This window comes from Antechinus flavipes, chromosome 1, assembly GCF_016432865.1.
Source record: "Antechinus flavipes isolate AdamAnt ecotype Samford, QLD, Australia chromosome 1, AdamAnt_v2, whole genome shotgun sequence".
In the NCBI taxonomy this organism is placed as follows: Eukaryota; Metazoa; Chordata; class Mammalia; order Dasyuromorphia; family Dasyuridae; genus Antechinus; species Antechinus flavipes.
This window is the reverse complement of record NC_067398.1, coordinates 83,306,261-83,321,506: the sequence shown is the minus strand read 5'-3', so window position 1 is coordinate 83,321,506 and position 15,246 is coordinate 83,306,261. Positions and strand designations below refer to the sequence as shown.

Genomic DNA, 15,246 nt, shown 5'->3' with positions numbered 1-15,246 from the left:
CGGGACTCTGGAAGGGGCGCGGAGCAGTGAACGTCCTAAGTCTGTGTATTCTTTTCCCCTACAAATCCTGTCCTTAACACTCCCTACTTCTTGAAATTCATTCCTTTGGCTGGCTCTGGATGGCAAATGGAAAGTGTGGAGATTATCAGGGGATCCTATAGCCTAGTATTGTCTCCCATCCCAAGCTCCGGTAATCTCGGAAATAAAATCTTGAGGACAGACGGAGCTTGGGACCCATCCAGGACTATCTCCCTTCCTGTGTAACTATCTCTTTTTCAGGGTTTCATGCAGCAGCTGGACAGGCAGTTGTGCAGACACCATATGAAAATTCCCATGGATACGAGTCTGGATTGATAGGCAGTTCCCAAGGCAGGAAGTCTGTCTGACCCACTGTTAGACAGCTCTCGACATTAATTAGAGTGGTCTTCCCAATGTTAAGCCAAAAGAAAGCAGAAAAAAGGCTAATAATCCTTCCGGATGTTAGTCTCTCTTACAGACAGGAGTTATGTATTTCCCAAGTCTTCCTCAGGCCAAATGTCCCCAACCCGTTTCCCAGCCATCCTCGGGTCACGTGGTACAGTACCTGCTTGGAACCAACTGTGGTAGGTGAGTCCGTAGAGAAGCTGCTGGAGCAAGGACCTGAGGACGGCAGGCCCAACAGAAATCAGGCTGAGGTTTGGGCTTGCACCGGGTCCCCTGCTCAGATCCTGCTCCCCTCCTGAACCTCCCCGAGGAGCAAAGCTTCATTCCCTAACAGTAAAGTGGACACTGCCCCATTCTTGGTCCAAAAGCTCACCAGGCTGCGGCTGACGTCCACCAGGCCAGGTTGAGGAAGTCGGCGATGGTAGGCTGGGGAGAGAAGGACAGGCTTCTACAGCTGCTTCCCCCTAGAGAGCCTTCCTCCTGACTTCAATCCCTTGCCCCCTGGGAACGTCTGTTGCTCTCTTCAGCCCCCCCCCCAATTGCCCCCCAGAGTTGGTCGGGAGCTAGCTCTGTCCAATGTACCAACCCACGCCCACAGTCTAACACCAGAAAGGGCATTCTGGGACCCTTCCTGCAACACTGCTCGCAGCCAGGACAGAGCTCCTGGGCTGGAGGTCTCGGCTGTCGGAGTAGGAGCTTCTCACTTACTACAAAGACCCCTCGGGGGGCAGCGCCCGTGTTGCTCTGAGCCCGGGGGGTGCACACAGCTTGGTAGTCAAAGGACTCTTTGCGAGTGAAGAAGGAGTTGTTATAAAGTGCAAGCATGAGGTTGGCGTCCACCTCGCTGAAGAACTTGCCCACCTGTAAGAAGAAGGAGGTCTTCCTGGGCGTGGGGCAGGATGGGAGGGCTGGGTCCTGGCTCCAGGAGCCTCAGCGAGGAAGGGCCCCCCACCTCAGCCTGGCTAGCTCACCTGGTCCCACTGATTGTACTGGTTGGAGAGAACCAAGAATCCACCATCATCGATGAGAACGCAGAGCAGATCCTGAGAGAGCGAGGAAGGGAGCGAGTTGTGGTCAGCCCTGCCCGGGGAGCCAAGGTGTGTGTGGGGCACAAGCACCTTCCTGGTGCCCCGTGCAGGGAGAACAGCCTCGCTCCCCCCTGACGCAGAGGGGCACCAAGGAGGGACGTGGGAAGAGCACCGGGCAAGCAACTCGAGCACTGTTCGGATTCTGGTTCAGTTCCTACCCGGTGTGCACCTGAGCAATTAATTTTCTCCCTCTGGGTCTCATTTTCTCGATCTCAATCTCAGGGTCCTAGGATGCTTTTCTGGGATAGAGGGAGGGGAGGAGAGAGAAGAGGGTGGGCTGGGAAAGAAGGCGTTTTAGGGCTGCCACCTACCTCGTTGTTCACGTCACAGTCCATCTCACAGTGGCTGTTGGGGCCACACTGGGGAGAAAGCAAAGCTTGGTCAGGGAAGGCCGGGGCCGGCGGAGGCTCAGCATCTCTCAGGAGGGACTTCCTCCTTCCCTCTCCCGCATTCTCCTTCCCCCACAGACTGGCATCCTCATAATTCAGGGGTCCCCCTGATTCATTAGGTCAACAGAAGCAACACGGTCTCTATGCTGGGGGATGATGGATTCTGAACCGTTTCCAGGACTGGGAAGCTGAGGGGAGGCTGATGGAGTCACAGGGCTTTGCCCCAGGGAGCCAGAGTGTCTGGAGAATAATTCTGCTGATTGGGACAGGGCCTGGGCTCTCCATTGTAACCTCTGGTCCTTCCCCTCTACCTTCTGGGGCTGGTCCCGATCCGTTCGATTGCTGGCCAACACCTTGAACTTCTCAGCCCAGGCTTCCAGATCCAGCTTCACTCCCACCACTGAGGAAGGAGAGGGTGCTGATTAGTGGCCTTTTTAGGAGGTCTAGCCTTAACTTTGATCCTTATCCTCTGCCGGCTCCCAGCAGCTGTGCCTTTTACCCCCAGGCTTCAGCATGGGTGGTCTGTGTGTTAGTCGGGTCCCCCACATCCCTGCCCCTTCCTGCAGGATCCTCCCCCAGATCGTTCCCTTCCTTACCCGCAGGCTTGATTGTCCTTCCCCCGAGCGTGAGTTCCACAGCTGTGCTCACCAGGATGCCCACGGTGTTGTTCTCCAGCTCCAGCGGTCTGAGGAGAGCTGGGAGGGAGGGATGGGCGCGGGTGAGAGGGGGGAGAGCCGGCAGAAGCTCCCGTGCCCAGGAGAGGCAGAGTGCCCAAAGCCAGCATCCCCCCGCTCTCCCCTCAGCTACAGGCCCCGGGGCTTCCCAAGGTCCCCTTCTTCCCAGAGCTGGCGCTCTCCTTCGGCCCGGGGGAGGCTGGGGAGGGCGAGGCAGAGGCTCGGAGGAGTGGGGGAGAGAGGCTCTAACGTCCCTCCGAGATTAGTCAGGCCCGGAGAGCCTTTATCCGTATTCTGGCTCCTGCAGTAGCAGGTTTCTGGGAGGACCCGAACGTCCTTCCCCCTTACGCCGCCTCACCTGCCCCTTTTCTCCATTCCCTGACACAGGAGGGCGGGAAGGAGCCCCTTGCCCGGTCTGGGCACAGGGGCTGAGGAGCCTGGGCTAGGCTCACTTACAGTCATGATAGGGAGGCTTGAAGATGTAGCCCTGGTTGTCCAGGCTGCGCCGGTAGAAGCTGGCATTGAAGGGTTCCGGGTTCTCCTCCCAGTCCTCGGCTGCCCTAGAGACCCGGAGTGTCACAGGAGGGTGCGGGAAGGAGGCGGGGGAGGGCAAGAGAACGTGGGAATTGGGGGACGGCGGCAAACAGGAAGGTGGCAAGGGCCGGGGGGCGCAGGCCGGGTCTCAGAGGGCCGGAGGGGGCTGCTGCGGACACGAGCGCCAGAACCAGATACAAATGTCATTCAGGGCACGGGACCGAATATGGGGCTGGGGGGCACGCCTTGGGATGACTCACTTGTTGGGGAAAACCCGGGTGATGCCCCCGTCTGTAGCAGCGAACACAGCGAGGAGGCTGTACCTGAGGGTAGGAGCAGGGTCAGCGCGAAGGGGAGCGGTTCTGGGACCGTCTGCACTGACTCTGAGGACCCCCGTCCCTGGGATGGGCGCCTCCCCCCACCCTGTCCCTCGGGCCATGACCTTGTGGCCCCCTCCTCCCGCTTCCCAGAGGGGCGTCCCACCGGGGACCAGAGCGGGAGGGGGGGGCAGGGGCTGGGAAGGCCCAGTGCGGTTCCGGGGCAGGGAGGGGCAGCGCCTACGTGTTGAGGTCCTGGTCCTTCCACACCTTCTCCACCAGTTGCTGTGTGATGCCGGTGTCCAGAATCAGGTTGTGCAGGAGGAAGTTGTTACCTTCAGAGTGAGGTGGGGAGGGGACAAGGGAGAGTCCTGGTTTCCTCATCCACTGCCCCGCAGCCCCTCACCCGACGCCCCCTCCTCTTATTCCTTTCCCATCTCTCTGCCAAGCCTGGTCAGGGGACGTTCTGAAAAAACAGCTTCAGAACTCCCTCCTCCGAGGCCGTTTCTGATCCTCCATCCTCCATGACTCCCCGGGCTCTGACCTCCCCGTGCTGGGGGCTCAGGACGAACTAGACTGACTGGTTGTTGGACATTACTATGCAACACAGAAGGCTTTTACCCGTCCTGTCTTCCTGGGGCTGTCCCTGCTTAGATTAGGGCTCCCCCAGGATGGGGGGCTTGCCTTACACTGGGGGCTGCATCTTCCTTAGACTAGGGGCTCCCCCAAAGGCACACTTATTCCCGGGGGCTGCTCCCCGACACTTACACTGCTTGGAGTCTGGAGTCACCTTCTCCATGAGCTCAATAAAGTTCTTGAGGAACTCCGTGTTGTTGTCTGAGGCGTTCAGGTCCTTGCAGTACTCTCTGGGAGGGGGAGGGGGAGAGGGGGCGGGGGACCAGTGGGTGACCCCACAATGGATGGGCCCACTCACTGCGTGCTGTGCTGCGGACTCACCCAGGCTGGGGACTGTGTGTGTGCCTGTGTGTGATGGTCTTTGCATCCACAGTCATTTGTGGCCCATGGGCAGAGATCATTTTTCTCCTGAGGCAGTTGGGGTTAAGTGACTTGCCCAGAGTCACACAGCCAGGAAGAGGTAAGTGTCTGAGGCCAGATTTGAACTCGGGTCCTCCCGACTGCAGGGCTGCTGCTCTAACCGCTGCGCCACCGAGCTGCCCCGGGTACATTTTTGTATGCATATGGTTTACTTGGCTGTCTTTTTATGTGCTCGTTACTCTCGACATGTGGCTGAACATATATTTTCTTTTTAATCACACTTTTTAATGTGAGCTTTACTGCCCTACTGCAGCCCATGAGTTTTCAGAGAGCTCCTTTCTGCTATCTCCTCCAAATGATGAGCCTCCCTGAAGGCGTCTCCTGCACCTTCTCTGTCTCTCCCACAATACTGAACACAGCACTGGGTACCCAGGGGCCTCAGGAAGATAGCTAGTATTTCTACCATCCTTTAGAGTTTGCAAATGTCATCTGGGTCCTCCCAACAATGCTGCGAAGGTAGGTGCTGTTATTAGCCCATGCTCCAGATGAATAAACTGAGGCTCAAAGAGGTTAAATGACTTTCCAGGGTCATATAACTAGTGTTTGAGGCAGGATTTGAATTATGACTTCCTGACTCCAAGTCTAACATCCTGTCTTCTATTCCACCTCACCTCTTAAGGAAAAACTTATTGGTTAATCAATTCATGAGTTAGGGTTACAGTGTTATAGGATCCTATATTCAGATGGAAGCAACCTTAGGGATCAATTCCCTCCTTTGATCTTGGTTTTAGCATGTATATGCTTTTGAGTGTAATAACAATAATAATATATGTTTATAGATGGAAGCTGATAATAATGATACCTAGTTTTGTGAAAGTCACGATACTAGGAATTGTTACTAGCTTAATTTATAGATCAGGAAACAGATTCAGAGAGGGTCAGGGATTTGCTTGAGGGTCAGCCAATATGTTGGTGTCAGAGTTGGGATTAAACTAAGGTTTTTTTGGCTCCAAATATAGCATTCTATTCTAGAATATTTTTTTCTTATAATGCACCGCCTTTCTGCCCACTCGCATTTGTGAGTTTGTAATATGACCGAGTACAAGAAGAGGTGAACAAAAATAGGGAATGTTCAAACTATCTGCTGGAGAGACATCTAAGCCAGTTGATTCCCAGGCATGAAGTATGTGGAAGGTGCCATTATGAATCTCTAGCATGGGCGGGGATGGGAAGCTGAAAGCTCTCCAGCAGGGACATGGGTCAGGGATTGCCACCTTGGTAGGGGATGCCAGAAACAGGTGACACTTTTTGGTACCACAACACGCAGTCCTCTGTGAGTGACCCTACCCCTTATTCTTCAGCCCCTTACTCCCTTGTGGTACTACCGCTCCTGCCTTGCCAAACTCAAACCTTGGATTACCGTCATCACCTGTCTTCCTTGCTCCTACCCACTTGCTGCTGGACACTGCTAAAAACCCAAATCATTCAACCTTTTAACTAGGTTCAGTTAATTTGTTATTTAATGTCAACCGAGTCCTCTCTGAGACATGGCAATTTATTTCTCAACTTACTTTCATGTTCTCCTCAATAGTTTTTCTAACTCTCTTCCTTCCTCCTTGCCTCTTGCTTTCAGCAGAGAAACCTGTTTCCTACTTTGCTGAAAACAAAGCCAACACCATAAAAACAAAGAGCCTTCTCTTTTCCCTTACTCCACACTTAAAAATCTCTCTTCGTTATCTCGCATTTTCCCTTCCTTTACTTTAGTCTCAGCTGAAGGGGTGGCCCTTTCCTTTGCCAATGTCCACATCTCCATTTAAGCCTTAGATAGAAAACTTTTCAATTATGGAAAAAAAAACAAACAGTTGAATGTGAGAGGCGGGGTAAGGAGCAGAGCGTTGGTGGTCCAGGAGACAATTTAACCATTGGTACAATCACGTTGGATGAAAGGCAGAACTGAGAGAATCAAGCACCTGGAAGAGGGTGAGGATGGCTATGGGAGTCAAGAGAAGACCTTGAGATGAGATGTGAGGAGACCCTGGTTTCCTGACAAAGGATCCCTGGCTCTCCCTTCCTTCCTCCCTATCTTCTCTGTCTCTCTGTTTCTGTCTCTCTGTCTCTGTATCTCTCTGTCTCTCTTCTTCCCCCCATTTGTCTCATGCTAATTAAGGCTCTGCCTATACTTGGGCCCTTCCACCTGCTCTGATAGCCTGCTCTCTCTATCACTTATTCAATTTCTCCACTTTCACTGGCTCTTTCACTTCTGCCCTTGAATGTGCCCATCTTTTTCCCATCCTTAAAAAATTCTCCACTTGATCCTGCCACTCCTTCAGGTTATTGTCTTAGGCTCTTCTCTCAAATTTTATAGCTGAGTTTTTAGAAAATGTCTAAATATGTTGCTTCCACTTCCTCATTCCCATTTACTTCTCAATCATTTGACATCTGGCTTCTACCCTATCACTCATCTACAACTGCTCTTTTTAAAGTTGTTAATGACTTCAACGCTAAATCCAACGGCCTTTTCTTATTCCTCATTCTCCTCCAGCTGTTGACACGATCAGTCACTCCCTCTTCTTCCCAGACACTTTCTTCCTTTTTGGCTCCTACGGCACAGCTCTCTCTTCATCTTCTTCCTTCTCACCTGACCACTACTCTGTCTCTTTTGCTGCATCATGACTTTGATAAAATGTAGATGTCCTTTAAAGCTCTATTCTAGATCCTCTTTTCCTCCCTAAACTTTCCTTTGACAATGTCATCTGTACTTATTGGTTCAGTTATCTGATATAGAGGAATTCTAAATCTTGAACTCTAGGCCACCATCATCAACTGCCTAATGCACATATCTTCACTGGGATGGCCCTTAGGCATCTTAAACTCAACACGTTCCAAATAGAACTCAATATTTCTGTTCCTTCCCATTTCTGAAGAGAGTACTTTTAGTCACACAGATTTAAAATTTGAGTTATCCTCTACTCTGCATCATCATCGCCCATTCAGTCACTGGATTTTGTCAATTCTACCTTCAACCATCCCCTTTTCCCTACTTACAGATCTCCTCCCCTAGATTAGGTCCTCATTTTTGTCATTCCCGGCCTACTGAAGTAGTCTCCTGATTGATCTTTCTGCTTCCAATCTCTCATCTCTCCAATCCATCCTCCATGCAGCTAACAAGTTGATATTCTCAAGGCATAGCCCTGACCATAGTTGTACTCTTCTTCAAAAATCTTAAATAGATTCAATATTTCTATCTCTAGAATGAAAAGGAAAATCTTCAGCCTGGAATTTGAAGCTCCCTATGATATGATCCCAACTTACCTTTCCACTTATTTCACATTCCTCTTCATATAGTCTCTGTTCCCGTCAAATTGGTTGGTTGGTTCTTCAAAGACATTGAACCTTTACTTTCCATACCCCACCATGAGATCTCTTCCCTCAGTAGCTTTTTTGATGAATATGTCAGATACCCATCACCTTTATGAGCCTCTTACTGATCTCACAGAAGTTTGCTACTTCTCCCTTTTTTTTTAAATTACTCTACATTGTATTTACTTATATGTGTACATGTCTTTTTAGTAGAATGTAAGCTTCTTGAAGACAAAGACCATTTCATTTTTTTTCCTTGCACAATATCTTCTAGATATTTAGCATTTGTTACACAGGACCAAGTTCTTTTGATGATTATGGCTTTATAGTACAGTTTGAGATCAGGTAGTCCTAGGCTTCTTGTGATCCCACATTTTTATTTTCCCTTGAGATTTTTTAAACCTTTTACTTGTTTAGGTGACATTTTGTTATTTTTTCTAGCTACATAAAGTAATCTTTTGGTAATTTGGTTGGTATGGTATTAAATAAATAATTTATTTATTTAATTTAATTTTATAATATTGTCACCTTTATTATGTGAGCTCAGTCAGCCCATAATCAATTCATATTTCTTCAGTTATTTAGATCTTTTATTTGTGTACAGAGTGTTTGTGTTCATATAATTCCTATGTGTGCCCTGGCAGGTCGACTCTTAAGTATTTTACACTGTCTGTAGTGATTTTAAATGGAATATCTCTTTCTATTTCTTCCTGCTGGATTTTGTGATACTATACAGGAATGCTGATTTATATAGGTTTATTTTATTTTCTGCAACTTTGCTGAAGTTGTTAAATCATCTCAATTAGTTTTTAGTTAACTCTCTAAGTGTTTTCTAAGTAAACTATCATGTCATCTCAAAAGCAATAATTTTGCTTCCCTTCTGCCTATATTCATTCCTCTAATTTCTATTTCTTACCTTATGTTTAATGATTGTTGATTTGAATTGGTCAGGAATAGGATTCACTGTACGGACATGGTCAGGATTAAGGCTCAGTCTATGACTGGGGATGGGCAAATTAATGATTGGGTCAGGATTGATTCTGGTCAAGGTGAAAATACAGTTTGGAGTTGATTTTAATGCTCTATATGCAGCCAAGATGAAAGGATCTCCCCGTGACCAGGTTGAGTGGTTGGCCAAATGTCAACTTATGACTGGTTCTAGAGCTTAGTGGGTTAGATTTCAGTTTGGACAAGGGTTTAGGGCTAAGTGTGGAGTCAGAATTAATGTTTACCCTGTAAACAAGGTAAAAGCTCTTATTTTCAAGTAGGAATTTATTCTTTGTATTTGCATTACCTTTCCTAGCATTGTGCTTGACACATGGTAGATACTTAATAAATCATTGTTGACTTATTGATTGGCCATGACCAGGACTGATGAATTTATGGCCAAATTCTGGCCAAAGCCAACAGGAGTTGGAACTGCCAGTCATCTTTTCTCTTGGACTTGGTTTCTCTGCATTTCATGTCTCTGACTTGGCCTTAGGCTATTTAGATGAGGCTGGAGATATGAGTTGGCAGAGTGCTTTGGTAGGTAGCTAGTATATTGTATAGGCTTGATCCCTTAAAGAGAGGTAGCACCTCCATCTAGGATAATATTGCTAGTCTACCATCTACCCTATTTGCTCATGGTCTATGAACTTCCAAGAGGCAGGTACGGGGATCTTGTTCTGTTTACTTTAGCCTCATTCTCAGTCACCATCAGCCGGGTATATGTCCTGGAAATTGGCATTCATATTTCTGGATGTGTTAGAGAAGCTAGGATTAGGTCTAGGAGCAATGCGGAACATGTAAGTTCTAAAGTGTCCGAATTCTGTCTAGGGAGGCATTGGGTAGAATCATGGGAAAAGGGGGATAGGGGAATAGTCCCTGAGTCACATATTCCAAAGGAACCAGAAAAGACATCAGCAACTATAGCCCCTGTGCCAAGGGCAAGCCCAGTTTTTTTTCACACCCCTACCTCCCTTCCATCCTCAGCCTAGGCCCTTCCAGCCTCTGCCCCTTCCCCTGCTACCCTGTCCTTTCCTCCTCCTAGCCACACACTCTGACCCAGGTAACAACCATGATACTTGTCTTTGAGCTTCCTTGTGTCCTCTTGCTGGAAGAGAAGCGCCTCCATTGCTCCTGTATGTGTGAATGATGCTGACTTCCCCAGATCTGACTCAGAAACTCAGTGTGTTCTGGGTATCAGGCCAAGTTATGCCTTGTGAAATGCCTCACCGTTCCTTTCTACCTGGGCAGGTCCACAAAAGGGCTTTATCTGGGGCTAGAATGTATGTACGTGTTTATGTCCCAGTCCTGGTCCTTGTCCCGGTCCTCTTGGATTATCCCTTTCCTCCAATTTCATCCCACCAGATCTAGGAAGCTAGGGCCAGATGGCTCTACTTACCTGGAGCAGATGTTGCAAAGACCCAGTGGCCCATCCCCTGCCCTGCCCTACTCCTGCTCTGGTGTACACGGGGTATTATCAGAACTGAGCTGGGGATGGGATTGGGGTAGGTGCTTTTGAAGAGAGGACAGGTTGTTGCCCACTTTAGTTCCATGGTTCAGCAATAGTAGGGATGCCTGCTAGGAGTCCCCAGCCCCAGGTGCAAGCAGGGCAGAGGGGGCATCACTAAGGGAGTGTTTTTCCCAACGCTTGGGAATTATTTGGTCCCTTTGCCCCCCTCCACCAACAAAGACACTGACACAGGGAAGACAAGGTGGGAAGGGGTAGGGAGAGGAATCTCAGACCACAGAGCAGCAGATGCCCACAGGAGGGCTGTAGGGTTAGGGAAACCCTTCCTTGGCCTGACATTGGATGCACCAGGGAAGCCCAAGTACTGGTTGAAATTGGGTTAAAAAGGCCCAGAGTTCTATAAAAGCTGGATTGAAGTAAGGATGGGAAAGGAGGAAACTCTGGGAGTAGACATGAGGGCATCTTGGGGTTTCACCTGGTAGGATTTCCAAAGTGGGGTAAGAGGTAGAGTTGGTGGGGGTGGGGATGGGAATAGCTAAAGGCTGAAATTTGAAAGCCCCAAAGACTAGAATGGAAAAGGACTCTAGGGATGGAGCTGAGGAGGATTTCTGGAGAGAAGATAGAAAATTCCATGGGAATAGAGAATTGAGAAAGTCACTTGGGGATGAATCTGGGAGAATCACGAGCTACAGAATTTGGGAAGTTGTACAGGGGATGCACTTGGGGAGACTTGGGGTCAGAGCTGACAGGATTGCTGAATAGAAACTTCTGTGGGGTGGTGTTGAATATAGTGGAGGAAAGGGACAACTGGGGCAATTCAGTTTTCAGCTGTTGGCCTTAGGGGCCTGGGGGCACCTTGGTCTGCTGCTTGGTGGGGCCGGACACTGTCCGGATACATGGCCCTAGTATGTAGACCTGCCTATACTGGCAGCCACACATATGGGGCTCATGTATATGATGGGGCAGAGAATGGGTATGGGCATGAAAGGGAGACTTCAGGAGCAGCATCTCCATGGGATTCCCCAGGGAGAACCTCATAGGGGAGAGGGAGACACCAGCACACAACACAGACACAGAGAAAATCAGAGGTGGCAGTGCGGGCAGAGGAAAGGTAGGGATGAAAAATGGGGCATGGTAGGAGATAGGGGTTCTCAAGATTACTGTGGGGATGGAAGGAAGAAGGGAGAAAAGGACAAACAGACAGAAGGAAGGAGAGAAGGATGGACGGACACCTCGGCAAGCTCACACGCAAAGCTACCTGGGAGCAATGAAAACATGTCCTTCAGATTCAAAGCTGTTTGGGAGCAGGAACTCAAAATCTGCAACAGAAAGGGAGGGTTATCCGGCGGGGGGTTGGGGGAAGGTGGGAGGCCTGGGGGCTCAGAGCAGGGGCTCAGGCTCAGGCTCAGGCTCAGAAAGGAAAGGGAAGGATGGGCAAGGGAGGTGAGGGGCAGTAGCAGGAGGGAAGGGAGAGATACCAGCAAAAAAAAGGAGAGTCCCCCACACTGACACTTTCATTGTGGGGTAGTGGGAGAAGAGGAAGGGGTGGGGGGTGGTCCCTTTGGAAACTGCAGCATCGCAAGAGAAGGGAAGTTATAGCCAATATGTTGCCCAGGTCTGGGTGGACTGGTTTGTCCTCACATGTGCAATGGAGTCCATTGGCTTGGCTGTATATGTCTCCATACCACTGTATATCACATATACACGGATACACACACACACACATACACACACATATATATACACACACAGCTATATATATGCATGGTCTGGGCGAATGTGCCGGTCTCTCTCATCGCATCCATAAAGGAAAAGAACCACATGCATCGTTCAGCTCGGAAGGAACTTTGCGGACACCTACTGATTTGGGGAATCCGCAGATTTTTGCCTTTGGCTGTTCTTGGTTTTTTTCCTTTAACTTTTTTTTGTTCTATTTTCAGGCATCAACATGGCCAAACCGAGGGGATCTTTCATGGAGACAGACAGTCCAACCAGAGACGTGTCTGTGGCATGGTTGGGCTGCAGTGCATTGTGGAGTTCTAGGGGTACAATTGGAACTGAGACATTTTTCTTTAGGTCAGGGCAGTAATGGAGAAGAAACCCTCCTATCCTTGTCTATAGAACCTGGCATGTGATGGGTAAGGGGAAGGCAAAATTTTGGTCTAGATGGGATCAGTCAGATCTGGAACACAGATATCAGAATCCTGATTTCAGCCTGCTTTGGAATTGTTGGACTTAGAGTTCCTTAGTCTGGTGGGGGTAAGGTAGATTAGGTTGAAGGGAAAGATTTGAGACTGAGGAGACCGTGTTCAAAAAGTAAGCAGATGTACTCTAAAGATATCTGTCATCTTGGTGCTAGAAGCATCTGGGAGGCAGAAAGGAAGGAAATTGTTAGGTGTTTTGGACTTCCACTACAGGATGGGATGGGAATGAGTAGGGTGGGAGTGTAGGTAGAAGGATGATGTCTGACTAGTCAGGTGTTATCAAGAACTCAGGAGGCCGAGGGAGGCATGCCAAAGGTAGGGTCCAGATCCAAAAAGCACATAGCTTAGGCAGATTGGGATCTTCTCTGAAGGAAGGTGACTTGCCCAAGAACACATGTTAAGTGCCAGAACTGGGTCCTGTATTTCTAACTCTAGAGCCCTTTCCATTCTATAATGCCTTTTTTTCCCATGTGCCTTCTCTGTGAGTCTTTCCTTGGGAGTGGCTATTCTTCTTGGGGATGAGAAGGGATCCATTCCACCTGCCCATACAAATATGTTGATAGTATCCCTGGAATCTAGGGGAGCAGTATTCTAGTCAGTCCAGTAGGATGTCTGGCATCACCAGTTCTTTACTTTATTCCCAGGAAATGATTCCCCTTCTTTCCCCTCTCCTATCTTCTCCTCCTTTGAATGTCAAAGGTTTTCTTTCTCTATGGAGAGGTCTTTTCTCAGGGGCCCTTCCCATGCATTGCCCAAGCTACCCACATCTTCCCACAATGCACTGCAAGACAGAAAGGATTGGGGCTTTGGGAGGGCTGAACTGTCACTGGTTGGACTGTTGCTTTCTGATAGGACTATAAGGTGGGGTCTGGATACAAGCCAATGAGAGGAGAAGGAAGAAGGATGGGGGGAGAGGAGAAGGTAGGAGGAAGGAGGAGGAGAAGGAGGAAGGAAAATCTAGAAGACAGTCATTATTCCATTGGCATTGCATTGGCAAGGTCACTGGGTGAGGGAGAGAGGAGAGAGACAACTCAAGCTGGAGAGAACAGGGCATTTCCACTTGGACCCCAAATCTGGTCTGTGATCCTCAGAGACCCCTCTTCATCCACTATCCATCCATTCTAGAAAACTCCTCCATGAGCCATCCTAAACAAACCCCTGCTCCAGGCCATCCCATCCCTAACTTTCCAGGGAAACATATTTCAGTCTCTTCCAGCCTCTAGTTCTGAACAATTACATATTTCACTGTTTGAGTCCTGGGTACTGGGCTGCCAATTCCAGGGAAGAAACACCAGGAGGGGACTTCCTTTGATAGTAACAGGTGGACTTCCTCTCATTCTATACCCAATTCTCTACCAGTGGTTCTCAAACTTTTATTCTCAGTATCTTCATGTTGTTAAAAAAACTATCGAGGATCTGTTCAAAGAATTTTTGTTCACATGGGTTATATTTATAGCTATTTACTATATTAGAAATAAAAAATAATTTTGAATTTGTAGACCCTCTGAAAGGGTTTCAGAGACCCCAACAATTCTTTGGATTACACTTTGAGGACCACTGCGTCTATGCTGTGTATATACTTCAGCACCACGGACAGTATCAGCATCCAGGTCTATTGGGAACAAGTTTGTGGATGTTGTAAATACAGGAGCCCCAAGGAGGATCCCCTTTCTCCCTCCAAGAGGAGATCAAACATTTTGATCTTTAAACAGAGGCTAGCCTCCAGATGCTAGGGGGTGGGGGAGGGAAGAAAGGAACACAGATGGACTTGGTATTGGGACTTGTTTGCCCTACTCCCTCTATCCCTCTAATTGTCCATATTTCTTAGCAACATTCTGATGGTGTGTGCATTTCATTGGAGGGAAGAGTTGTTTTCTTTCCAATCTCTTTTCTTTTTCCCTTTCCCTCCCTCTTTGTATTTTTGTCACACCCATCCCTACATCACTCTCATGAAACATGTAAAGATGTATCCAATATTCGCAATCATTGTAAGGAAAGGAGAAAGAACCCTACACTTTCTCTTCTGGAGATAATGATGTCCCTCTCCTCAGTCTACCTTCTGAGCTGGATTGTTCCTATTTTTTGGATTCCTGAGTCTAATACAATTGCCTTCCCTCCTCTTAATCTCAGGAAAGCTTGGAGAGTGGCGATATGAGCTTAGATCAGCCCAGATGAGCTCGGCCCAGCCCAGCCCTGTTCCCTAGATGTTGAGTTGACTTGGAGGGAGAAAGAAGAGGTAGGGAAACCAGGTCAAGGATTTAGGAGATAGGATGGGGAGTGGGGAGGTGGGAATAGGGGCCTAACACAGAAAGAGTAGAGAAGAAGGAGGTGTTTGGAATATCAGTTCAGGAGAAGGACCCTGTTGAGAGGGGCCCCGGGGGACATGGGCTCTGAAATGAGGCTCCCTTCAGAAAGGGTCCTGCCCAAGCTGGCTAGAGCTAGGAGGGATCAGAGGGAAGAAGGAACAGAACTGGAAGTGGAAGTAGAGAGAGGTTAGTTTGGCCTCGGGCAGGGCTTGGAGATGGGGCAAGCAGGGGTGTGGGGCAGTAAGGAGGAGGATGGGGTGGTTAGGGGAAGGGAAGGTTGGGAATCGGGTGAAGGGTTGAGTGTGCTCGTTCTGAATATACTTGCCCTTCAGTTTGCTGATTGACACTGTGAGAATCCACCATAGAGAGAAAGCAAGGAAAACAAAAACAAACACAAACACAAACAAAAAAAAAACAAAACAAAAAAGGGGGTTGGGTGGAAAGGGGAAGGGGCACAAACAATATTTTATTCAATGGCCATTTGAATGAAAATATTGTGT

The 15,246-nt window shown here is 48.8% G+C and overlaps 1 protein-coding gene across 1 annotated transcript in view; it reads right to left on the bottom strand.

Moving 5' to 3' along the window:
* The window catches only part of CACNA2D2 (calcium voltage-gated channel auxiliary subunit alpha2delta 2), a 441,743-nt gene that overhangs the window by 3,344 nt on the left and 423,153 nt on the right, over positions 1–15,246 (bottom strand). Inside the window, exons 23-34 of the mRNA XM_051985848.1 lie at positions 11,495–11,555; positions 4,194–4,291; positions 3,670–3,760; positions 3,369–3,431; positions 3,031–3,134; positions 2,497–2,595; positions 2,212–2,300; positions 1,823–1,870; positions 1,395–1,466; positions 1,132–1,284; positions 797–849; positions 584–639 (exon numbers count right to left, since the gene is read on the bottom strand). Of these exons, the coding sequence (XP_051841808.1) occupies positions 584–639; positions 797–849; positions 1,132–1,284; positions 1,395–1,466; positions 1,823–1,870; positions 2,212–2,300; positions 2,497–2,595; positions 3,031–3,134; positions 3,369–3,431; positions 3,670–3,760; positions 4,194–4,291; positions 11,495–11,555 (987 nt within the window). The remainder of the gene's footprint in view (positions 1–583; positions 640–796; positions 850–1,131; positions 1,285–1,394; positions 1,467–1,822; positions 1,871–2,211; positions 2,301–2,496; positions 2,596–3,030; positions 3,135–3,368; positions 3,432–3,669; positions 3,761–4,193; positions 4,292–11,494; positions 11,556–15,246) is intronic.